Genomic DNA, 24304 nt, shown 5'->3' with positions numbered 1-24304 from the left:
AGGCGCCGCCGAACCACTACTCCCAGGAGGCTTTGCGCAGGCGGAACGGGTTTGCTCAGTAACCTATGGCAACGGCAGCGGCCCCGCCGCAGCGCAGTCACTAGAGCTCGCTTTGATATCGCCCTTGCCTTTTCCTGGCGCCCGGTGATGACGCAGTGTTCCCTGATTGGCTCAGCAGCGGAGGCGGTGGTTTAGGGGGCCGAGAATTCTGTAAGCCGGACACGTGGTGGGGAACTAAGAGGAGTTTGAGGGGTCTGAAGGCGAAAACAAGTTGGGAGGTGTGCAGGTAAGTGCCCCCTTTTCCTGTTAGAGTGAGGGCTACCACGGGTGGATGAGTCGCGTCGCGCCCAGACGCGTACTAGTTGTGTTGCAGTAACTGTAGTTAGAATCCTGACATTTTTCGCCTTCCCTCTTCTGGCTGTCCTGGAGGATCTTGGCTTCTCAAAGTCCAGATTCTCCCAAATCGTGTAAGCTGCACTGCATCTCAGGAAGCAAAGGACCTCCTTTCCATTACCGGCCTCTGCTCAAGATTCAGGCTCTCAGCCGGAAGTGCTTTCTGGCCTGCACACAATACTTAGGAGGGTTGGGGGACGATCTCGAATCCTTCTGCTAAGGGCTTCGTGAGGTCGGGGCCACTGGAGGGGGCCCATGGAGTGAAGAAAAATCCATCCTTATTGACTGAACTTAGATGTCCCCGGAGGCAGTACTTCCTAGGATACGTGGGTTTGTCAGGCAGGGCAGTGGTTTACAGTGCGAGCTTGGACTCAGCTTTGTGGCTCTATGGCCCGAGGAAACCTTAGTAAAGCGGACCCTGGATTTACTCATTGGCAAACCCACATCATTGGAATGTCATAACGAAGAAAAATCAATATAAACATAGCGCTTTGCCAGGAAACATAAACTAAGCTAGACTTCAGAAGGGTTAAAATGAGATCAGGGAAGTTGTGTCCTCATACTATTGCAGAGATCACAGGACCTGCTCTGTAACTTGAGTGTCCATCAGAAGGGTGATTTTTGAATAAATTGTGGCACACCCAATTTATGTAATATTATGAAGTAGTTATTTTAAAAGGGTAAGTTAGTTCTGTGTCTCTTCTCCAGGAAAGATATCCATTTCCTCCTGGGAAAAAGCAAATTGTAGAGAAGTACATACCCTGTGGTATGTTTCCATTAAAAAAAAAAAATCCCCGGCCGCCTGGGTGGCTCAGTGGGTTAAAGCCTCTGTCTTCAGCTCAGGTCATGGTCCTAGAGTCCTGGGATCGAGCCCCACATAGAGCCTTATTGTTTACTAGAATTTTACTTATTTATTTATTTATTAAAAATTTTAAAGACTTTGTTTATCTGTTTGACAGAGAGAGAAGGACAGCGAGAGAGGGAACACAAGCACAGGGAGTGGGAGAGGGAGAAGCAGGCTCCCCGCTGAGCAGAGAGCCCAATGCAGGGCTCCATCCCAGGACCCTGAGATCATGACCTGAGCTGAAGGCAGACGCTTAACGACTGAGCCACCCAGCCATCCCTGGTTACTAGAATTTTAAAGTCCATCATTTCTGTGTCTTTCTGAGTCAACTCAATGCACCATATTGTTTAGAAGTCCTTCAGACTTTTTTCTATGCATATACAAACATTGTAGCATGTATGTTTACTTGTGTATTTATAAATATATATACGGTTTTTCTTTGAAACGGTTTTGTTTCTTTTGAAACATGTGCTCGCCTAAGCTTGCTCTTTTCCCTTAGCATATCACAGTCATGACAGTCTGTAGAGAATTCATCTAAAAAAAATTTTAGAAATCCCTTCTTCTGAGGGAATGCTGGGGCGTGGCAGGGCACATGGGACACTGGAAGTGTTAGGACAGGTACAATGCTACCAGAGGTGCAGGGAATCTCTGTTAGTCCTCGTGAAGGCATAATCCATTGGCAGTTTATCACTTATCCTGAAAGTGATAAACTTTTTTCCGTGAAGCATTTCCAGATTATTTTTTAATGGCTTTTCGTTAAGACTTCCCCAGAAACTCTGTTTGTAAAAGTGAAGTGTGAATGTATATTTAGAAAATCCCCGGCCGCCTGGGTGGCTCAGTGGGTTAAGGCCTCTGCCTTCAGCTCAGATCATGACCTCAGGGTCTTGGGATCAAGCCCCGCATCAGGCTCTCTGCTCAGCGGGGAGCCTGCTTCCCTCTCTCTCTCTGCCTGCCTCTCTGCCTACTTGTGATCTGTCAAATAAGTAAATAAAGTCTTAAAAAAAAAAAAAAAAGCATAACAGCACAAATCTTAGAAGATACTTACAGTGAGTGACCCACAGAGGAGAGGGTGATGACGAAGGCAAATAAAAGTCAGTTGATATTTTGGAGACTATTGGTTTGTTTCTTGAGAAATTTGCTTGGTTTAGATTATATCCCTCCCAAAACATGTTTTTAAAAAAATGTACATGAATATGTGTATGTGCATATTTATGTTTACATTACTCCATAATAAAAACTTGTTGTATTTGAGCCCTTAGAGAATTGGTGCACTTATAAAAATTACCATAATTGGGGCGCCTGAGTGGCTCAGTGGATTAAGCCACTGCCTTCGGCTCAGGTCATGATCTCAGTGTCCTGGGATCGAGCCCCGCATCGGGCGCTTTGCTCAGCGGGAGCCTGCTTCTCTCTCTCTCTCTGCCTGACTCTCCGCCTACTTGTGATTTCTCTGTCAAATAAATAAATAAAATCTATAAAAAAAAATAAAAATAAAAAAAAAATTACCATAACCTGAACAGTGAATGGGGAAAGGATAGTGTGGTTCTTCTAGCTCCGGGCAAAGTTGCATGCTTTTTTTTTTTTTTTTAAATATTGATTTCCAGTTGAAAGGCATTTCCTAATGCCTTCTAATAGTTGTATTCATTTTCATGACACAGAGGATCACTGACAATAGCAATTTATCTATTATAATACTTTTTCTTAAATGCAGCCATCTACTTTTCCTTGTTTGTCTTTTTTTTGGTGACATGTTGATTTATTGTCATTAGGATGGGACTCTTAAGAAGCCCCAAACAGGGGCACCTGGGTGGCTCAGAGGGTTAAGCCTCTGCCTTCGGCTCAGGGTATGGTCTCGGTGTCCTGGAATCGAGCCCTGCACTGGGCTGTCTGTTTGGCAAGGAGCCTGCTTCCCCCCGCCCCCCGCCTACTTGTGATCTCTCTCTCTGTGTCAAATAAATAAATAAAATCTTTCAAAAAAAAAAAAAGAAGAAGAAGAAGCCCCAAACAGCAGATGGGAGTACATCAGAGTCCTGTACCATGGAGAGAGCCAAGTAGATATTCCTCTCTAGCTGACCTAGTGGGTTCAGTACACTAAGCTGAGGATTTTGAATTTTATCTTTAAAAATATGGGGATTAAAGTTTTGTGCATTGTATCACAAGAGAACCCATCTCTGCATCTAAGAACATGGTGGCCAATGTCCTCTAGAGCTCCCAACCAGACCTTGGGTTAAGAATGAAGACATCTATTTCTTCAATTGAGGGAACAGCGGGAAAAGGAGATAAGAGAAAATGCTTTCAGAATCGAGCAGATGATTAATCACATTTGAAACTCTTCTGTTAGGAGATAGGGACTCCTAGAATATGTTCATTTTTTCCTTCCACAAAGATAGGTCTAAAAGGTCCCCAAGAGAAAGCTAAGTCTTGGAAGCCAAGAGTCTGGGCTTCCAGATTTAGGTGCTGCTTCTCTCTTGGAGAGTGCCTGTGTTTAACCTTGGGGAATCTGATTTGGTTGTATTATAGAACCAGTGGGTTTCCCTTCAGTTTTCTTTCCATATCTAATCATTACTTACGCTTCCTATTCCAGATAATATGCTCACGTGGCATTTGGATTCCTGTGTGGTACCCTACGGGGCATGAATACAGTAACTGGTCCTCCTTCCTTTTTTGGTTCTCAGATTAAATAATGTGATTCTGATTTTATTGTTCAGTCTTTGAGATGGTTTGTTTGAGCCTGACCCTAAGGGTGGATCTGTGCTAGCTGTATGGACAAGATCAGCCTCAGAGCTGTTACACAAAAGGACCAGGAACTAGTCCGCCAAGATCCCTGATAAAAAGTAATACTGAACTGCTCATGAATTGCATGTATGCTCCATGTGTATTCTCACCTTCATTTGGACACCATATGAGAAAAAATTGGAAAATAATCTCAACTCTCAGAGATAATCTCTATCTTTCGATGTATATTGTTCCATATGATTTAGTAAACACCAGGACACTGTTTTGAAACCTGCTTTCTTTATTTAACAACGTATTAGGAGAAATTGTTATGTTGCATGGTATTCTCTCAAATTGGAGAATGGAAAATTGGATCAAATTAGTAATTAATATGGCCTAAACAGTGTGGCTTTCTTCTATACACATTTTCAAGGCTGAAAACTAGCCTTTGACAAAAGAGTGCACACTCTTTCTGTGACTAGTCCTTACTCCTGTCCTTCCATTTGTTTGATTCTCATCAGTGCAGATAAAAATTCCACCACTGAATTTAAATGTGGTTGATGTCATCATTTTGCTCTGGGTCTTTGTGGGGAAGTTGTCTTACTCTCTATCTTCTTCCGTTTCCTTCTTCCTAATATCTAAAACAGTTGTAGACTGGAAATAGTAATAGTAATAATAGTAGAAATAGAAATAGTAATAATAGTAATAGAAATAGTAATGAATGCTGTCATTCATCATCGTGTAGGTTGCTTTGTAAAGTGCTTAGCCTTTAGAGGTCATGGAACTCCTGAATTTACTGTTCTTTTCTTATCAGGACCTAGGGGAATCTCTTAGGATGAAGCTGAGTCTTACCAAGGTTGTTAATGGCTGTCGCCTAGGAAAAATAAAAAACCTGGGCAAAGCAGGGGACCGGACCATGGACATTCCAGCCTGCCTTCTGTACACCAAGACCGGCTCTGCCCCACACCTGACCCATCAGACACTGCATACTATCCATGGGCTTCCTGCCATGGCTCAGCTTACGCTGTCCTCGTTGTAAGTGTTAGACCCAATCACTTAAATAGCAACTCTGCCAGCAGTTCAGATACCTCAATAAGGTGCAGTGAAGAAAAAGACTTTTTTGATTATATGCACAAAATTTATAGATTTTGAGACTGAAATCAGGAGATGTCAAGTGTTACACATCATCTGGCCCTAATCTGGAAGGCCAGACCTACATATCAGAGCTGCTTCACTAGTCCTCTGATCCAACGGTGCCAGGATGGTGGCCCTCATTGCCGCCACTCCCAGAGGTGACAGGGCAGGGAATGCACTAAACTTGGACTCTAGAGGCTAACTTCATGTACCAGCCTTAGACGTTTCCCTGTGTCTGCACCTGTACTTGATAGTCCTGCTTAATGAAAACAAAACTAATGAAGTTAGATCATTTTATATAATGTATGTACTAGCTTTGTGCTTAATTGAAGAACCTGCTGTATGATGAAATAACTCTGCAATATTGTGTTAATAATAGTGATTTTAAAGGGGAGAGGGGAAGAAGAAAATCCAGGCATTTGGAAGTGGTTGATCTTTGCCAATTTCTGTTCACCCCGAACTAGTTGTAAATTGAAGACCTGTACTCTAGCTAATGAACACAGCCTAATGGGTTGGGACTCTCGAATAATGGTGTACTTTGTTGTTCAAGACCACATTTACTGTCATGTAACTTGTTTGGGTACAGAGAAGTAGGTTCCAATTGTTGCATAGTGTCTGTAGAATGATTCATTATTATGTATTTTTCTGTTTTGCTTATAGGACAGAACACCATGAAGTCTTGGCAGAATATAAGGAAGGAATTGGAAAGTTTATAGGTAAAAATTAGGTTATTTGTGTTTGCCTTGTGATGTATTAATTTGAAGTTTGGAGGTGCTGTTGACTGATCTTTTATTCATACATTTACTTATTCATTAGTTTAATGAGCATTTATTGGGCATCTAAGAACTATGCACTGGGGATTCAAAGATGAGTAGGAACAGTTGCTTCCTTAATGGAACTCAGAGCCTGTCTGGAATAAAGATAAATACGTAATTCTAGTATGATGCAGGGACCTCATTTGCAGGATTAGGAATGTGTACATGTACCAGGATAGGCCAGAGGGAGGAGCACATAACTTGCTGTAGGGTTCATGTGGACAGAGGTCAGACTAAGGAAAGGATTCTTGAGAAAGGGAGGAAGAAGGGGTACTTTATCTGAGTCAAGGAAAAGTAGAAGTTAGCCAGTTCGGGAGGTGGGCACGGTGGTGGGGATAGAGAGGTGTAGGCAGACATCCCAGGCACAGAGCAGAGACCCAGAGGTAAGTAATTGCATGGGATATACCTAAGATCCAAAGCAGTCTAGCCGTGGTTGAGCCTAAAACATAAGATGAAGCCGAAGATGAAGTGTTTATCTGTAGCTGTATTCTGGTATGTTAATATTCTCTTTTGTTCCAGAAATAGATTTTATATGGAGATGCGTGTGTCCATTTGTTTATAGGAAAAGCTTCACATTGGCAACTAGAGAATCCATTCTTCTGCAGACTACTTTGTCCTGAGCTGTCTCCCAATATCTAAGACTCATTTAAGTGAATGAAAATTCTGTTTCCATTGGTTTTTCTGTCCTCTGCTTCTGTTGGGGAATTGCATGATGACTCGTTGGTCACAAGGCCCTGTTTTTAAGTAGAAGGATTTATGTAATGTTTTCCTTGGGCTGAATCCAATTTTAAAACCAGCTTTAAAGTATACAAGCATATAATTAAGTGAAAATAGCTTAAAAAGCTTTCTAGAGATAACTATAATAATTGAAATTGTGGGAAAATAGGTGGAGAACTGCAGAGTTGGGTTTTTTTGTTTGTTTGGTTTTTTGCTTGCTTTGTTTTCTGGGCCTTTTTTCAGTGAAATCTTTTTTTTTTTTTTTTTTTTTTAAATGAAAATGTAAGGTAGCATGGGAAATGAGAATTTCCCATGGGAAATTTAAGTACATATGGATTAGTAAGCACTTAAAATTTTTTTTTAAATGACTGTGTTTTTGACTAAAGAACCCAAGAAATTGTCATCTTGAGTCAATGAAACTTACTGAGAATTCAGTCCATTTTCAGTGCCTTGTAGCTTCCCTGTAATTCTGCTCCTAGGTCAATGGACAGAAATGACGTGGGATGGCTTTATTATTAGTGAGATTACCTTTTGACCATATCATTTTGTCTTTTCCACTGGCTAGTGGTACCTAAAATGAACATACTTGATATTATATATTTTTTAAGATAAATCTAGTAGGGTCAACATGCCACTAAACATTTTTATTGTGTACTTTAAGATACACTTTTCCTTTGTAGTAATTCATTAGTCGTTAGACACGAACATTTAATTCTTTTTTCAAATGAGTAGATTTTAAAGGTAATCTTTTCATTCGTATTGACAGGCCTCTTATAATTATGAACAGGGTACTATATCTAGAGATGCTTTATCCAGCAGTACGTATATGAGGCTGCTGTCCGTTACAACACAGTGCAATTGTTGATGTAAGTGCTTTCAGGAGTTCTTTTTTATGTTTGTACAGGCATGCCGGAATTGCTCTTGTACTGTTCCCTGCATGATCCAGTCAGCCCCTGCCCAGCCGGTTATGTAACAAACAAGGTGTGTTCTCAGAAGGGCCTCCAGGGCTGCAGCTTTGTCTTAAAAGTCAGCCTATTGTATCCTTTCAATGCTAGATCCCACTTCCTGGGATGCTAGCCCATTCCTGGCCCCTTTATACCTTCTTCTTACTTCGATGAATGTAATGGCATGAGTGGTTTATAGGAATTAAAGTAGGGCTGCCTGCAGACGGGGTTAAGGTGAGGAATATAGCCTCAGCATTTTCATTCTTACGAAAAATTGGGGGATGAAAGAGGGTCAAGTACATGGCAAAAAAAGAAATTGCTATGATGGTAGAAAGCACTAGTTTTTTATGCCATGCTTTATTTGCAGTTTTAACAACCTCAGGAAGCGCTAGGAAAGTTGCTGATGAGTGTTATCACATGTATGACTATATATAGTAGAATCTCGGTATAATACTGCTTGCTTTTAGAATAGCGTTTGAAAAAGCTGGGTTCACAGCCAGAGATTTTAGCTAGCGAAGAACGGTATCAAAAGGACTTTGTTAAAAGTTTCCACCTGAGACATGGCACAATGGTCTTGTCCTTGAGGACTGCGTTTTGGCAAGTCCTCCGTGTGTGCTCCTGCTTTACAAATGCGACTACTTTTCTTGTACCCACTTTATTGATGTCAGCGATGCCTGTTAATCTTACCTGAGATGAATTATTTTAAATTATTCTGCTTTACCTTCTTTTTATTTTGTAATTTTAATCCAAAAGAATATTTTTACCTCAGTTATCTACCCCCATTTGTGAGGGAGAGAGGATTCATTTAAATGATGTTCTTAAGCTTTAGGCCAGAATAAAAAGACTCTATGTGACTTCCCCATTTATGTCCTTGTCAGTCTCTTCTAAGAAGAAAGGTACTATATGGGAAGGAGTAACCAAAGAAAGAACATCGTATAGAGATGCTTCTGTACATTCTGATTTCTTTGTATCTGTATCTAACTCGATCCAGTAAACACTTACTAACCTTCACTAATGTATGAAGCCCTAGGCTAGGCTTTTGGGGCACAAAAATGAATTGGGATTCTCAGTACTATCGTTCTATAAAAGATGTAAGTACAAATTGCTGTAGGAGCTTAGAAGAGTGAGTGATGGATTATGCCCAGATAGGTTTTGGGGGCTCAATAGAGTAGATGATATTTGAACTTTGTTTTGATGGATGCATGGTATTTTACCAGGCAGAGAAGTAGGAGGAGGGCATTTCAGCCAAAAGGAACAATGTGATCAAAGACAGAGAAAGATCAGTCTGTGGATCTGTTAGGGACAACATGCATGGGGTGGGGTCTCAGAGAATGGAACACTGAACTGGAAAAGTATAACAAAGAATTCTTGGGACTAGCTCAGAAGCTGGCTGTGTGGCCATGGATGGATTCTCTATGAGCTATAAGGTGCTCAGAGAATTAGGATATAATAAAGGAAGCTTCTATCCTCCATGTCTAACATAATGAAATGCCACCATCTCTCCATTTATAAAGAATTAAATTTAGTATTGCTCTATCATTTTACTATTTCCTTTTGATTTACATTTTACTCTTGCTGATTCCTCATCATTTTGTTCCATGGCAGTCTGTGTCCGTGTGGGGTCTTGGGGGAAGAGTGGAAATGACTGCTTCCAAGTTCATGGCAATTCAGCAGGCCCTTCAGCCAGACTGGTTCCAGTGTCTCTCAGATGGAGAGGCATCTTGTGAGGAAGCCACTTCCATAAAAAGAGCCAGAAAGTCTGTTGATCGATCGCTTCTATTCCTGGATAATTGTCTACGGCTACAGGAAGAGTCAGAGGTAAGGATGCACTGCCCACCACTCCTTTCTGTTTGAAACTCTCGCTTACTTACGTTCCATACTCTTGCCTTCTCTGCTCCTCCTGCTTCTCTGCTTCTCAATTCCTGATCTCTTACTCCCCTGTTTTCTTTTCCTGAACCACAAGTATCCTGACTCTCTAGAATTCTGTCTTGGGCTCTTTTTTCGCCCCACTCTGGGTGTTTTCCCTGGGCAGCCTCACCTTGGTTTTATTTGCTGAATAATTCTGAAATTGCATGGATAATCAAGCTTGCTCTGTGTGGCTTCAGAATGACATAAAGTGGACTTCAGCTGAGTTCTACTAGAGTATACTAGAGTATCCCTTCACATGCACCTCAAACTCAGTATCTGATCTCCTCAAACCTTTTCCTGTCTCAGTTCATAGTAGCAACCAAGGTCCTCAGCCCAGCAATTTGAGTCTTCCCTTTTTAAAAAAATTTTACTAGAAATCGATTAATAAACATAGAGTATATTATTAGCTTCAGAGGTAGAGTTTAGTGATTCATCAGTCGTATATAATACCCAGTGATCATTACATCACATGTACTCTTAATGCCCGTCACCCAGTTACCCCATTCCCCCATCTACCTCCCCTTCAGCAAACCTCAGTTTGTTTTCCAGAGTTTAAGAGTCCCTTGTGTTTTGTCTCCCTCCCTGATTTTGTCTAATTTTTTCCCCTCCCTTCCCCTATGTTCATCTGTTCTGTTTTTTAAATTCCACATTCAAGGCTCTTTTTAATACCCGGTTTAATATCCAGTGGTTTGCTTCTTCTCGATTCCATCTCCCTAAATATATCTAGGATCTGCCCCCATCTCCCCATCTTTCTTATCGCCACCTTGAGGCTTAATAACCTCATCATCTCTTATGTAGATATTACCTTTTAATTATTCTGTCTCTTCTTGTTTCCATCAAATCCATCTCCAGCCCTGCTATCTGAGAGATCTTCATAAAACACAAATAGGATCCCATATCGATTTCCCAAAGAGAATTTAATGACTCTCTATTTCAACTCTTATGTGACATGGCCTCTGCCTATTCCTCCAACTCAGTGCCAACCACTTTCTCCTGTGGCTGTGGCCCTTCTTAGTCACCCGCAGTTCCCTGAGGCATTACCCTGTTTCATTCTGCTGGGGCTGTACACGAACTTCCTTCTTGACTATTTCTTTTTTTCTTATCTCCAGCCATATTGTGTCTCTTGCTTCCAGGTCCGGCTCAATTGTGTTCCATTCCTCATTCTAGGAAACTGTCCCTGACCCTTCCAGGAAGTTCTGTTCATCCTCAGCCACCTCCTTTAATTTGGACGTGACTGTATTATAGCTCCAGTTATTTCGTAGTGCAATGATTTCTGTGTGTGCTTGTCTTCATTAGATTGTGACCTCCTTAAACTCAATTTTTGAATGTCCTTTTTGTATCTCCATCCTGTACCAAATACCTGACATAAGTAAGCCCTCAGTAAATGCTTGCTGATGGTGGCTGGTTATGTCGGGCTGGGGAGGATGAAGCTGTGGCGGTGGACCAGAGAGCCTGGTAGCAGAGTGAATGAAGCTGGGAAAGGATGCAGTCACTAGGAGATAGCAGAGCTGGTGAGAGAAGAGAAGGTGCGAGCGGAGGGGAGAATTCAGTGTTGAGATCACTTACGTGGAGTAATCCTGAGCAGTGGTCAGGTCCCACAATGGCAAGTGCCCTGAGATTGAGGAACATTGTTATCTTGAGTGTACCAATAAAAAATGTGATTGACTGATAAAGTTAGTATACATAAAATCATAGGGGAAACTTGGTTGTCATTCTGAATAGAACTCTGGGTATCTGCAGTAAGAGTTCAGCATGCGGACACTGCCGTGGGTCCTGATTGTTAGTGTTGCTCACTAGCAATTGTTTTGAGCCAGTGATTATCCTTGTAGGATGAGTAATGGTTCCATGAGTAGAAGGGAGGACAGGGAGTGTGATGGCACGATTATTAGAATAGCCGGCTGAGCCTCAAGTCCCTCTTCCATGCTAGTCAGTGTTACACTTCACATTATTGCTGGGCAGTGGTCCCTCTTTCTATCCCTATGATCTGCTGTTGTCTTGACATGATTATTAACAGCGCCCCCTTTTATGCTTACATGTGTCTCATATTTTTTTTGAAAGAGCACTTTTTATTACTCTTACATACAGAAAATTCAGCAGTGCACACTTAACCCAGTTTGGTGGCCAGTTCTTTAGCCTCTGCCTTTTTTTACCTTGACCGTGTGAACCACCGACGTTGGATCCAGGACATTGCCTCCCCAGTGATGGCAGATATCATCATATCTGTCATTGTAGTTGGTTCTGACAGCTTCCAGCAGCTTAGCCCGAGGTCCTTTGTCTTCTAAGTTAGCCTGTGTGAAGGCAGCAGTGGTGCAGGTCTTCCCATGGACCAGATGCTGCAGCCTGGCCTTCCCCTTGATAATGCAGTAGGGAACCCCCATCTTATGACACAGGATGGGCAGGAAGACAACAGGCTGAATGGGATCCACATTGTGTGCAATCACCATCAGCTGAGTCTTCTTGTTTTCCACCAAGGTAGTGACTCTTAACCCCAGCTGGAAGGACAGGTGACATCTTAGTGGAGACATTCTCTTTGCTGGCCACTTTCTTTCAGCCCAGGCCAACAATCTCTGCTTCTTCTCTTGCTTTGTGTCTGGTCTGTATTTGTGGGCCAGCTTTAGCGGTTGAGTAGCTTAGTGGTCCAGGGGCAAGGTCTTGGGTGAACTGGTTAATTGCAGGAGGTACTTTCAGACATTTATAGAGAAAAGCCCTTTGCCGCTTCAGCTGGATGTAGCGGGGCCATTGGACACAGCAGATGACGTCCCTTTTGGACTGGATGTCCTGTCCAATGCGAAAACTCTTGAGCCTTTCCTCAGGCAGGGGATTGACCATCTTGATCTCCTGTTTCTTCATGACAGCAGGGGCCAGGGCCCCTTTCCTCCCCTTAGCCTTCTTTCCTTTTGGCATCTTGGATGGCTGGTGGGAAGGGCACATGTGTTCCATTTTAAACAATAAATTATATGATTATACTTCTTGTGTCCATGAACGGGGGTTTCTCAGATAGGGCTGTGCCAGTCACATTTAAACACATTTAGGGGCAGGTCCATGTAACTACCTGCTTTGTATATCTGCATACATCTTTCCCTTTTCCTGTGATTTCTTCCTTTTTTACTCACTGAATCTTCTTATTCTGAATGCCCTTAAATACTGAAGCTCTCCAGCATTCTGGTGTAGGCTCTCTTTTCTTCCTAGGCCAGTGAAGGCAAATGGATTTCATCCTACGGTGCTTGGAGCCATGCCTGGGCACAGCAGGAAGAGAGTATCTGTCAGCCATGTCTGCTGTGGGGAGTGGCAGCAGTGTGCCAGGTGTCCACAGTTCCAGCCTGGGTAGTCACATTTGTTGCATACGTGTCCTCAGTGGCTGCTGACCTCAAACTCAGAATGCACAAAACAGAATGACCATCTTGCATCACCCTCCACTGTTTTCCTAGGATTCCTTGTCATTGCTCTTCCCATCATCTCCCTGGACTTCCAGAACAGGAGCCGTCATCCTAGACTTTTCATCCTCTCCACGGGCAACTAATCAGTCAAGTTTGTTGATCGTACCTTTTTTTTTTTCTTTTAAGGATTTTTATATATTTGAGAGAGAGAGCACATGCGCAAGGAAGGAGAGGGAAAAGCAGAGCAGGGAGCCTGACATGGTACTCAGTCCCAGGACCCAGAGACCATGACCGGAGTCCAGGGCAGACACCTAACTGACTGAGCCACCCAGGCGCCCCTGTTGATCATACCTTCTGATGAAGTTTCAGATCCTGTCCCTCCCCTTCACCCACTGCCACTCCCTTAGACTGGGTCCTCTTCTGCCACTCCCTTAGACTGGGTCCTTTTCGTCTTTCATTCGAATTATTAAACTTGCCTTCCACGTATCCTTTAGCCATACTCACTCTTAAATCATTCTTCGTACAGCAGTCCCAAATGTTCTCTCTGATTATGTCCGTCCTACTTAAACTGAGATGCGGAATTCCCTCTTCATAGCACTCCAGGCTCTCTTCCCATTCTCTTCTACCAGAGAGCCACTGTTGCTTTGCATTTTTACTTCTTAGTTGCATACACATAGTGTTTATATATGCTTTACTGTATGGGGTTTTCATTACATGAGTATGATCATATGTTCAGAAATGGCTTGTTTTTGTTTAGCAATAGCTCAAAACTCTTTCTGTCAGTGCCTATAGTGCTATATCTGCTGCATTATTTCTAACATCTGCATAGAAAGCCGTACTACGAATATATCAGAATTCCTGTAAGCCTTTGCTCTATTGATGTATGTTTAAGTTGTTTCCAGGTTTTGTAAATAGACCTTGATGCATATGAATGAATATATTTGTAGGAATAATTCTTAGAAGTGGAATTTTAGGACGTAAAGATAAAAGAATTGACATTTTGAGAATATTGTCTACTAGCGCTCCCAAGAAGCTGAACTAATCTGTTCTCTCTCTCATTATCAGAATATGTGGCATTTCTCTAACACTTTTACCTCCAGTGTTGCTCTCTGTCTTTTAACTATTTTGTCAGAGTGATGGACAAAAGTGGTATCTAACTATTTCCATTTTGTATCTCCTTCCTGGTGAGCTTTGGTTAGCACTCCATATGTGTATGGGGCATTCACATTTACTTGGTATTATTGAAGTTCATATTCACATACCTGCCCTGATTCCGATGGGGTTGTCATTTCCATAGAAGATTTGTTAGAAGTTTTCCATGGCATAAGTTTTTGTCTATTCCAATAAGTAGTGAGCTCTCCTTTGCCTTTGTTGAGAGTATATTTCACTAGAGAAGTTTTGTATTCAAATACATTAGCCTTTTCTGTAAGCTTTAGCTTGCTTAGGGAGACATTCCTTACTCCAAGATTATAAAAACTTGAATATATCTTTTTGAGATTTGTGTAACTCTTTTGTATGTTTAGATTAGAGGGCCACGTGGAATTTCTTTTTGAGAATGGTGTGTGGTGTAGTTTGATTTTTTTCCGAACAGATAGTAAGTTATCCCAACCACAGAGTTCTTAAAGTTCTTTCTAATGGAGAGACTTGGGGGTAGCAAACCTAAAGCAGGCCTGAATAGTTATTTAAATGAATGAAAACTGATCCTTTTGTCCTTTCCCTCTCATAATACTTGCTCAGTGTGTGTTTTATTTAACCTAAGATCAAACATGACTGCATGTATCGATTACTCAATTTCTCCTCAGTCTTTTCTTACCTGTTTGGGTGGCTTTGAAGTTGTGTGTTTTGGAGCCCGCAAGGTTCCAAGGGAGGAGGGAGCTCCATCTCATGCTTCAACTGTAGCAGCTGCACCGAGATCTCTTCCATGTGAAGTTCATTTAAACAAAGGTCTCCACTACTGGAAACAGTTAAAAGCATTCAGTCCTTTCTTCCCTTAGGTCCTTCAGAGAAGTGCCATCATTGGAGTGATTGAAGGTGGAGACGTGATGGAGGAGAGGCTGAGATCAGCACGGGAGACAGCCAAGCGGCCCGTAGGCGGCTTCCTTCTGGATGGCTTTCAAGGGAATCCAGCAACCCTGGAAACTAGACTGCACTTGCTGTCATCAGTCACTGCAGAGCTGCCAGAGGACAAACCAAGGCTAGTGTTCAGTTACGGCACAGGCCACGCTTCGGGGGCTTCAGGGCAGGAGTGCTGGTGATTGTGTATTATGCAGAGTCTCTACGTGAACATGTCTTTTGATGAACTGATTATGGCCTTTCTGGGCTGAGTCTGCTGAGGCCGATTATCGGGGGAGTTTCCATCACGGCTGTCCTGCTTTTGATTTCAGAACGTAGATGAGGACAGTCGCCAAGTGAATTAGTTTATTTGATCCTCATAAGTGAGGGAAACTGTTATCTGTTTTTTCTCATTTTTATGCCAGTGTTACATGGTGCCTGGGGACAGGTATAAAATCATGTGGAACTCTGGCCTTAATCAAGGAAAGTTGAGGACAGATCTGGGGTGTCTAGCAGAGTGAACATGGGCTGTAGTAATAAGGACATTGAAGAAGTTCTTAGATTTGAGGCAGGTAGCTAAGTCACTTTTGAAATCAACAGGACTGGCAACACTAATGGGGCTAGTTCTTTCCATAAATAGGATACACTCTGTACTGGTGTAGAGAAACAATCTGCAAGTTTCAAAGCTCAAAATCCCAAGGTTCTAAGTGCAGCTGATGTCTTATTAGATTACCCATATTTTTCTTTTTTTTCTTTTCTTTTTTGTTTTAAAACCCTAGTCTTTCATCCAACTTGGTATGAATATTCATGCTTTTTTCCTACAGATCTATTATAGGATGCTGTTTTATGCCCCTCGGGTTGTTGGATGGTATATAGCATACATAAATGTTACTACTTAAAAAAAAATCCAGGTATAACTTACAATAGTGTGTGAATCTAGGTACAGTTTGATGGATTTTTACGCATGCATACAACCCTGGAAACCTCAGCCAAAGCAAGATACTTCCAGCGGTCCGGGCAGCACTTACCCCATAGCTTTAACCTAGCTCTCTTGTATTCATTGTTCCCCATCCTGCGCTGATTTTGTTCTGGTGCAGATAGCAATTCAGCACTAGTATTTCTAGTCATTTTATGACTTATTTGAGCTAAGTGCTCACAGATGTCTGTTACTGGATTTGAGAGCTGGGATTGTTTTCATTCTATATGTGCGTATAAATGACAGCTTCAGTTGGAGAGGAGTTCTAAAACATTACATTATTTGAAGGAAACTAGTCAGAAAAACCGGCATATATTTAAGTGTTTGAGTTGTTTAATATTACATAAGCCTTTTTTGGACTTCCCTTAGAAATCAGGGAGTCTGTAAGCTTTTCTCTGCCAGTTCATAAAAGGGACTATGGGTAGAAAAACAAACATAAAAGATAGCAGCCAGCCAGCCAGCCAACCCTGATCTAGTGCACCTCCCCCTCTTGTTTTAGTGGCAAAACTCAGCTGAGTGGTATGATCGCTCCCAGAGTGCCTTACCTGTTCCCTCTGAAAATGCCATCTCATTCCACATGCAGACTTTTTATTAATGGAGAAAATAAAAGAAGAATAAAGAAAGTCAAATAGAGTCTTAGATCTTATGGTCAGAGTTGAAAGTCTGAGAGCAAGAGTTGCTTTGTAAATGAACCTATGAAGAATACAGTAGATAACAAATGTCTTTCTTGAACCAGTTATAAAAAATTCTAGGCAAATATACTTTAAACATGGAAAGATTTGAGGGGGAAATGAAACACACAATTGCACTCTTTAAAAATTTTTTTTTAAAAATTGATAGGGGCACCTGGGAGACTCAGTCACTAAGTATCTGCATTCGGCTCAGGTCCTGACCCCGGGATCCTGAAATCTATCCCCGCGTTGCTCAGTGGAAAGCCTGCTTCTCCCTCTCACACTCACCTTGCTTGTGTTTCCTGTCTCCCCATCTCTCTCTGTCATTTATAAATAAAAGCTTAAAAAAATAAATAAAATAAAAATTGATGTATAGTTGACATATAACTTTGCACTCTCAAAAAAATCTGTATAGTAGTTAGATAGGGTGTAAAATTCAGTTGAAGCCTAGGAAGGTTCTTTAGAAGGAGTGGGAGGGGAAAGGAAACTAACCTTTATTGAACTTCTCTTTGGGTCCGGAGACTTGACAGTGTGCTTTTTCAAATACCTCCTTAATCTTTACAACAAATCTATGAGGTATGTATTACTGCTCCTGTTTTTAAGATTATAAAACTAAAACCCAGAATGGTTAAGAAACCTTCCCAAAGTAGTACAATAAGTGAATAAAAGGCAGAACTGGGATTCGAGCCCAGGTCTCTCTGCTGCCAAAGCCCTTCTTTCTGTTGCCTGCCATCCATCCGTGATTGGTGGGTTTCATTATTACTACTACTTTTTTTTTTTTTTTAAGATTTTATTTATTTGAGAGAGTGCACATTAGCAGGGGGAGAGGTAGAGGAATAGGGGAAGAGGGGGAGAGGGAGAAGCAGACTCCCTGCTAAGCAGGGAGCCCAATGTGGGGCTCAATCCCAGGACCCTGAGACCTTGACCTGAGCCAAAATCAGACACTTAACTGACTCAGCCATCCAGGTTCCCTCGTTATTACTACTTTTAATGCCCTCTGGGAAGAGTCTCTGCTTCCATTTCTAGCATTGTCCTCATGTCAGTGTTCTTACTATTGTTTTCACAGGCTTATCTGTGGAGTCAGCCGGCCAGATGAGGTTCTCGAGTGTATCGAAAGGGGAGTGGATTTATTTGAGAGTTTTTTCCCTTATCAAGTGACAGAGCGGGGATGTGCCCTGACTTTCAGCTTTGATTACCAGCCAAACCCTGAAGAGACACGTAGGTCTTCTGAAGTTAGTCTCTTTGTTATTCTCAAGTTTCTTCTGTTTCCTCTTCATTATTGGTCTTGAGTCACAGCCAGAAATATGTACATACTGTAACACCAGCCTTTTATAAAACTACCATGTTTGTTTCTTATCTGTATGCTCTGGCATGTTGGCACACAAAACCGGGTCCTTAGTGCTATACCTCTAGCTCAATATTAGGGAGTGATCTTAGAGTGAGAACCAAGAAAAACAAAACCCTTTCTATTAACAACCTGAAAAAAGAACATTCAAAGTGAATAGTGATGAAAATCTAGGAACAGAAAACCTTTGAACTACTTGGTAAAAGTTAATTCAGTTTTTCACAGAAGACTTCTTGTCTGCTTTTTGCAAACCCCATGCTATCAAAATACAGGGAGTTTCTCACCCCCTCTGATCTTAGTGTTACTTAGGCTTTTTTTTTTTTTTTTCTTTTAAACACACAGAGATGTGAAAGCTAATATTACCTTGAAGCACCACCATTTTCTTGTATTGATTAGTTACTCAGAAGTCATGAATATCAGTTTCAGAGTCTGAACATTTGACTGACAGTGGAAAAAGAATTGGGATGGCTATGGGCCAGGATCCCTTAGAAAAACTACCAAGTTTTTTGGAGAATGTTGCACACCTGGCCTGCCTTCTGGCCTTCACAGGTGTGATTTCCTTCCCTGCTTCCTGCTGTCCTTTGAATTCTACCTCTGTCACCTCTGGCCTTACATTTAACATGGGCCAGAGACTTCCTTAAAGATTCATTTTATTCCCCACAAGTTATTAAAATTTCATCCAGAAGATGTTAACAGTTTTGTAAAGCAACCTAACCATTAACCTAAATTGAATTATTTCTGGAAACAAAACAAATCAGATTGGTCAGATTCTTATATACAGGGGGTCAGTTTTGTTGTCCTTTAAACTGACTAGAACATAATGTATATGGGTAGAAAAGCATACCACAAATACTATAAAATATTCATTTACAAACCTAAGTATCTCCACAAGGACATGGGTAACTGTTAATCATTCTGTGCCATGAATATTCAAAACTTAAGAACCTGATATGCATTCTCCAGAACAAACAAATTCCTTTTTTGGCTAGAGAAAGCTGTTTCTTTATGATTAGAAAAGTTGAAATAGTTTGAACATTTTCCATTAAAGAAGTATTATTAATCATAGGTGTATATGTGTATATGTAGTAAATTAAAGTATTTTGTCAATTATAAAGTGAAAATTATAGAGGAGTAAGTTGCCTAATGCAGGAACTAATATAGTTCCCCCTAGGATAAGGATTTTCCAGAAAGCCAGGGCATTACTGTGGTTTCCCACATCAGCATGCAAATTCATGGCAGGAAAATTATAACAGCCCTCTGCTCAATGCTCAGGTCACTTCTCTTTTTCCTTTGATCTGGACAAAATTACCTCCTTAGGACTGTCTGCCCATTCCCCTTGGGCTGCCCTGAGTTTGTTAACTACTCATTTCCAGTAAAACTTCTCTACTTGCCCCTGTTCAAAATAGCTCGCTCTCTGCATAGTGACTGGTGTTTTCCTTATATATGCAGGAATGTTCTTTCTTAAAGAGTTCAAAGGGAACAACTCAAGTCTTCGTTTAGTTCTGGATAATCTGAATTCCATGTAAGGCTAGGGTCCCCATATAGAATACATAAATTAAAACCATATTCTACTTTTAATCTATTTGGAACATAAGCAGTTATAAAGCACAATTTGCGTGTATATGATGACAAGACATAACTCCAGTATATACACACAAATTTCTCTCTCTCTCTCTCTCTCACTCACACACACACACACACACATACACACACTCTCTCTCTCCCCAACTGTTTTCTTAAAATCACTCCTTGACGGTAAGATTATATATTATCTACTTGTAACCATAGTTTGCTTAGACATTGTTGAATCTCCAAGTTTTGATATTATAGAGAATATGTCAGTGATCATCTTGGTTCATATTACTACTTTTCTTGTGTCATTTCCTTAGGATAAATTCTTATGAGTGGAATTTTAAGGTCAAAGGCCATAAAATATAACTAAAATAATCTCGCAATGGCCAGTCTGTATCTGATTTTTATTCAAGACTTTTTGTTGGTTTGTCCTTCAGTATTACAACAAAATGGGATACAGGAAGAAATAAAATATGTGGATCAAACAAAGAAGATTAAAACAACCAGTTGCAACCAAGAAATGACATCATTTGAAATTAATCTGAAGGAAAAAAAGTAAGGAATTTTTTTAGATTTTGATTTCTTTTTAATTTCAATCTGTTTTAAAAGTTTATGTAACTGTTCCCTTTTCAGTTTATGACTTCATAAAATATTTATAGTTGGATATTATTTGGGCCTTCTTAAATTCAGTTCCAGAAAAACTTGTTTTTTCTGCAGATGAATTTGTGTACTTTGTCATGTCAGAAAACCGAGGCTAGATAACTGTTGTTTTAGAAGAACTGTCAGAAAGATTAGACCAAATCCATTGTCTGGTGTCTTTTACTCTTTCTGATTACTTTAAATAATGTCAGAGCAAAATAAAGATTTCAAGAGAAAAAACAACAAAGCATTTCAATTCTAAGGAACTTAAGTCATCTTGGTTATATACAGATTATAAATCTTAATAAAATATTTCCCTCTGTGAGGGAAATGAACTAAGAGACCTTATAACTTTGTATTTGGGCCAAAGTAGTAATTATTAGTGAACCACTGAGAGGTTTTTCTGTGAGTTTGGTGTTCTTACTTTAGTGCTGGGGTGTTTTTGGTCTTATGTAAAGGAACATTCTAGGGATTCGGACTTAATTTATATCTATCTAGGAATAGTACAGACTTGAAAACTTACAAAAGAATATGAAAAGCCTAGGTCTAATTTGTATTCTATAGGGACTTCTTGATTGTAGGTCTGAAGTGGTGATGTTTACTCATTTAACTTCTGGAAAAATAGCCAAGGAGATTCATTTCTGTTTTTCAAATGGTAGGGTAATATAAATGGATTACTACTAAACTTCCCTCACATTATAGATTTAGCTGGAAAGTGTAGTTTTCTTATTGTGAGCACTAGAGTTCAAGTTCAGAGCCTAGCACTACTCATTGGCTCTGTAACCTTGGTCAGATCATTTAACTTCCTTTTTTTTTTTTTTTTTTTTAAGGTGAGCTCCATGCCCACTGTGGGGCTTGAACTCAAAAACCCTGAGATCAAGAGTTATATGTTCTACTGACTGAGCCAGCAGGGCACCCCTTAACTTCTTTTTAATAGCTGATAAAAAGTAACACATATGTAGTATGTGTTAAGTATAGCTTAGTAGGTGCCCAGCAATGTCCAAATCCTTTCGGTTGTTTTGTTTTGTTTTGTTTTTTTAAGATTTTATTTATTTGACAGAAAAAGAGCAGCAGGGGGAGCAGCAGGCAAAGGGAGGAGGAGAAGCAGGCTCCCCACTGTGCAGGGAGCATGACGGACGTGGGGCTCAATCTCAGAACCCTGGGATCATGACCCGAGCTGAAGGCAGACACCCAAGAGATTGAGCACCCAAGCAGCCTCCCCCTTTTTAAAAAGATTTTATTTATTTATTTATTTGACAGAGAAAGAGAGAATCATTTGCTATATTAATTCATTTAATTCTTATAATAACTCCCTAAGGTAGATGCTGTTATTACACTTATTATCATAGCAGATGAGAAAACAGATACAGAGGGACAGTAAGTGACATGCCCAAGTGAATTGTGAGCCAGACATCAAGCCTAGGCTCTATAGCTCTGGAGGCCTTCCTCTCGAACCCCCTAGTGGTCTTCATTGGGAAATGACCGTAAAAATGCCTGTCTTCAAACGTGGTTGCAGAGATTCAGTAAGACAGTATATGTCAAAGTGCTTTGCAGTCCACCCACACACACAAACTCTGGGAGTGAAAGGTCGTACCGTGTCTTCTGTACTAGTTCTAGTGGCGAGGGTGAGAAGTGTGTCATGCTTCAGAACAGCATTTACTCTCACTGTGTGCCCTTACACTATGACTAACAAAGCTCAGTGTGCAGGAGTGATCCCGGGGCTTTCGATGCTCTCTGTAAGCCTCAGTCCAGGAGGTTAGGTCTGTCAGGAAGAAGACTCCCAAGTTTCCTGACTCATCATGCTCTAGGTTAACTTGTTACCACATTGTCATCCTAAGCAGGTGCTCAGCACTATATTTGCCAATGAGGTTATTAATTATTGCTTATGTACTGGCCGAATAGATAGCCTAGGCTGTGGATGTCTTGTAGTCCTAATTGTTTGGACTATCACTGTGACTTCCTTTGGCAGGTACCAGGAGGACTTTGATCCACTTGTGAGAGGATGTTCCTGTTACTGCTGTAAGAATCATACTCGTGCATACATCCACCATCTGCTGGTGACCAACGAGCTATTGGCTGGGGTCCTGCTCATGATGCACAACTTTGAACATTATTTTGGATTTTTCCACTCCATCCGGGAAGCACTAAAAAGCGACAGACTGGCACAGTTGAAAGAGCTCATCCGCAGGCAAGCATCTTGAGACCTGGCACACGCGAGTCTGACTCTTCACACTGAGCCTGTCCTGCTGTTGGAATGTGGGAAGAAGAGAACAAGAAATGAACTTGGCTTTAACCATTTATATCGGAGAATGAGATCTGCCCATAAATAAGGAACGTTTGAACTAAACTCTGCCCACTTGAGGCTCAAGAGATTTCTTCTCAGGACTTAAGTGACCCAGACTGATCAGAAAGAACTGAACCATGACCTTTAGTATTTCAGTGCTAACTCTTTTAGCAAATGGAGATTCATTAGTCAAAGACAAAAGCTTTGGTTGTGAAGGGACAGCCTTGAAGTGGGGTTGATGAGATTATGTGGGTTCGTGAAGTTGGATCAGAGCTTGAAAAGATGATTGGTCCCGAGCAGCATGACTTCTGTAGACGCATGCCTGTTGACTGTAAAAGGAATCTGGCTGATTTGAGAGCTTCATAGTTTTAATCCTTATATTCTCAGGAGCATCTTGGACACTTCTGCCTTCCCAGCTGTCTCCCTGCTGCAATCAATCAGAAAAGGCTCTTGTGACTTAACTAGGCTCATGTCTTCATGGGATGTGGGGCTCACACATCACTCCTAGGACCAATTGGCCCCAGGCACATGCCTTCATTTGACCACATGATCTACGTGTGACTTGTCTCCCGAGAGCCCATGTAGTTGCCCCTTACGAGCCAAAAGTTTGCCTAGATGCTTTCGTCTGATCAGACAGATCCGCTGTGGTCTACCCTTCAGGCTCATTAATAGTCTCGCCACATAATAACTGTGGCTCCATCACTTGGGGAGATTCATTCACCATGTGTTCACTTGGACAGAGCCCTGGCCCAGCAATTGGAAGACTGGGTTTCAGTTCTGCTCAGCTATGACACCAGACAAATGACTTACCCCTCCATGCCTATTTCCTTCTGAACAAACGGGGATAGGCAAGGGGGTAAGACCACATGAACTTCCAAGATTCTATCTAGCTGTAATGTGGGGGGAAAAAAGTTTTAGATTATCTCTGCAGCCTTCTTGTATCCTGATCCCTGTTGGCCTGGTATAAAAATGGAGTGGTTCCGGGAATCAGGCAACAGTAGAGACGTTTGAGAGCCAAAAAAGAGGTTCAGGCTGTGACTTCAGAAGTGGTTGGTGAGTTGGCATCAGCAGATCCTGAGACTGGGAAGACCTTCCTGGATCATCTCTAATTCTATGAGTTTTTTCTGCTTTCACCAGAGGAGTGACATTCATGTTGATGTGACAGGTGATTTTTATTTTCTTTGGGCTTTTCTCTGTTTGTCGTGTTTTCTGTAAGAGTATATCCACACATAGTTTTTGTAAAAGCAGCCAACAGAACCCAAAAAACACCTTTGTTTTTGTAGGCGCATGGAATATATTTGTTTTACTTTCTTAGGCTATAATTTGCTATTTTTTCCATTTCAGAGGGCATTACTGAACATCATTTTTAATTATTATGTGGTTACTATATTTTTATGTGTTAGATATCTTTTTTTTTTTTAAATTAATGGTCAGGAATGTCCTTGACATTCCTATAATCTCTCCTCCATGAATGGCAAACGTAGTTAAGAAAGAGTATCCGCTCTCAAGGATCTGCTTGCTTTGAAGTATATTGGACTAGACTTGTTCATATGTTTATATTCCTGTTCAATGCCAAATCCATTGTTGGAGGAATATTAATATCCCAGAATCCATATTAAATTTCTGAGTTTTATTTATGTTCAAAATACTGGATAGTCTTCTCAAGCATTGTTCATTTTTCTGGGTCTTTTTCTTATTAGCACATTTGGAAAAAATGGTTTTTTCCTTTAATGTAAGTCTGTTAAAGTCAATAGCCAATAAATATTTTTAATTAAAAAAATATACTGTCTTGTTTCCTGTAAATAGTAGTGAGTCTATTAAGCAAACCATTAAATTTCCATGATACTAGAAATGTTCTCCATTGGAAAAGAATTTTTTTCTACATTTATTTCATCTGCGGTCATTGTTTTAAGTGCACTCA

The 24304-nt window shown here is 40.9% G+C and overlaps 1 protein-coding gene and 1 pseudogene across 3 annotated transcripts; one reads left to right on the top strand and one right to left on the bottom strand.

Annotated features, from left to right (window-relative positions):
* Positions 1-104: 104 nt before the first annotated feature.
* Positions 105-24221, top strand: QTRT2 (queuine tRNA-ribosyltransferase accessory subunit 2). Of its 3 annotated transcripts, none has more exons than XM_059391940.1 (9): positions 105-286; positions 4828-4984; positions 5744-5799; positions 7520-7596; positions 9165-9377; positions 14839-15038; positions 17610-17761; positions 19898-20015; positions 22069-24221. In XM_059391940.1, the coding sequence occupies exons 2-9, from the start codon at positions 4866-4868 to the stop codon at positions 22298-22300; spliced, it is 1167 nt and encodes a 388-aa protein (XP_059247923.1). In that variant the 5' UTR covers positions 105-286; positions 4828-4865; the 3' UTR covers positions 22301-24221. The 3 variants fall into 3 exon arrangements, with proteins under 3 accessions (XP_059247923.1, XP_059247922.1, XP_059247924.1); XM_059391939.1 differs by having other exon boundaries at positions 108-286; positions 4764-4984; positions 22069-24220; XM_059391941.1 differs by lacking the exons at positions 105-286; positions 4828-4984; positions 7520-7596.
* On the bottom strand, positions 11572-12377 carry LOC132010190 (large ribosomal subunit protein eL8-like; annotated as a pseudogene).
* Positions 24222-24304: the final 83 nt, after the last annotated feature.

Source organism: Mustela nigripes, chromosome 2 (assembly GCF_022355385.1).
Source record: "Mustela nigripes isolate SB6536 chromosome 2, MUSNIG.SB6536, whole genome shotgun sequence".
Taxonomy (NCBI): domain Eukaryota; kingdom Metazoa; phylum Chordata; class Mammalia; order Carnivora; family Mustelidae; genus Mustela; species Mustela nigripes.
The sequence above is the reverse complement of the archived record's forward strand: the minus strand, read 5'-3'. Positions and strand labels throughout refer to the sequence as shown.

What these genes read in the sequence shown, in the direction of transcription:
- QTRT2 (XM_059391939.1), top strand. Translation starts at nt 4,785, where the DNA reads ATGAAGCTGAGTCTTACCAAGGTTGTTAATGGCTGTCGCCTAGGAAAA. An exon ending in GGCTACAGGAAGAGTCAGAG is followed by an intron (nt 9,378 to 14,838) that starts GTAAGGATGCAC and finishes TTCTTCCCTTAG; the next exon opens with GTCCTTCAGAGAAGTGCCAT. An exon ending in ATTAATCTGAAGGAAAAAAA is followed by an intron (nt 20,016 to 22,068) that starts GTAAGGAATTTT and finishes TTCCTTTGGCAG; the next exon opens with GTACCAGGAGGACTTTGATC.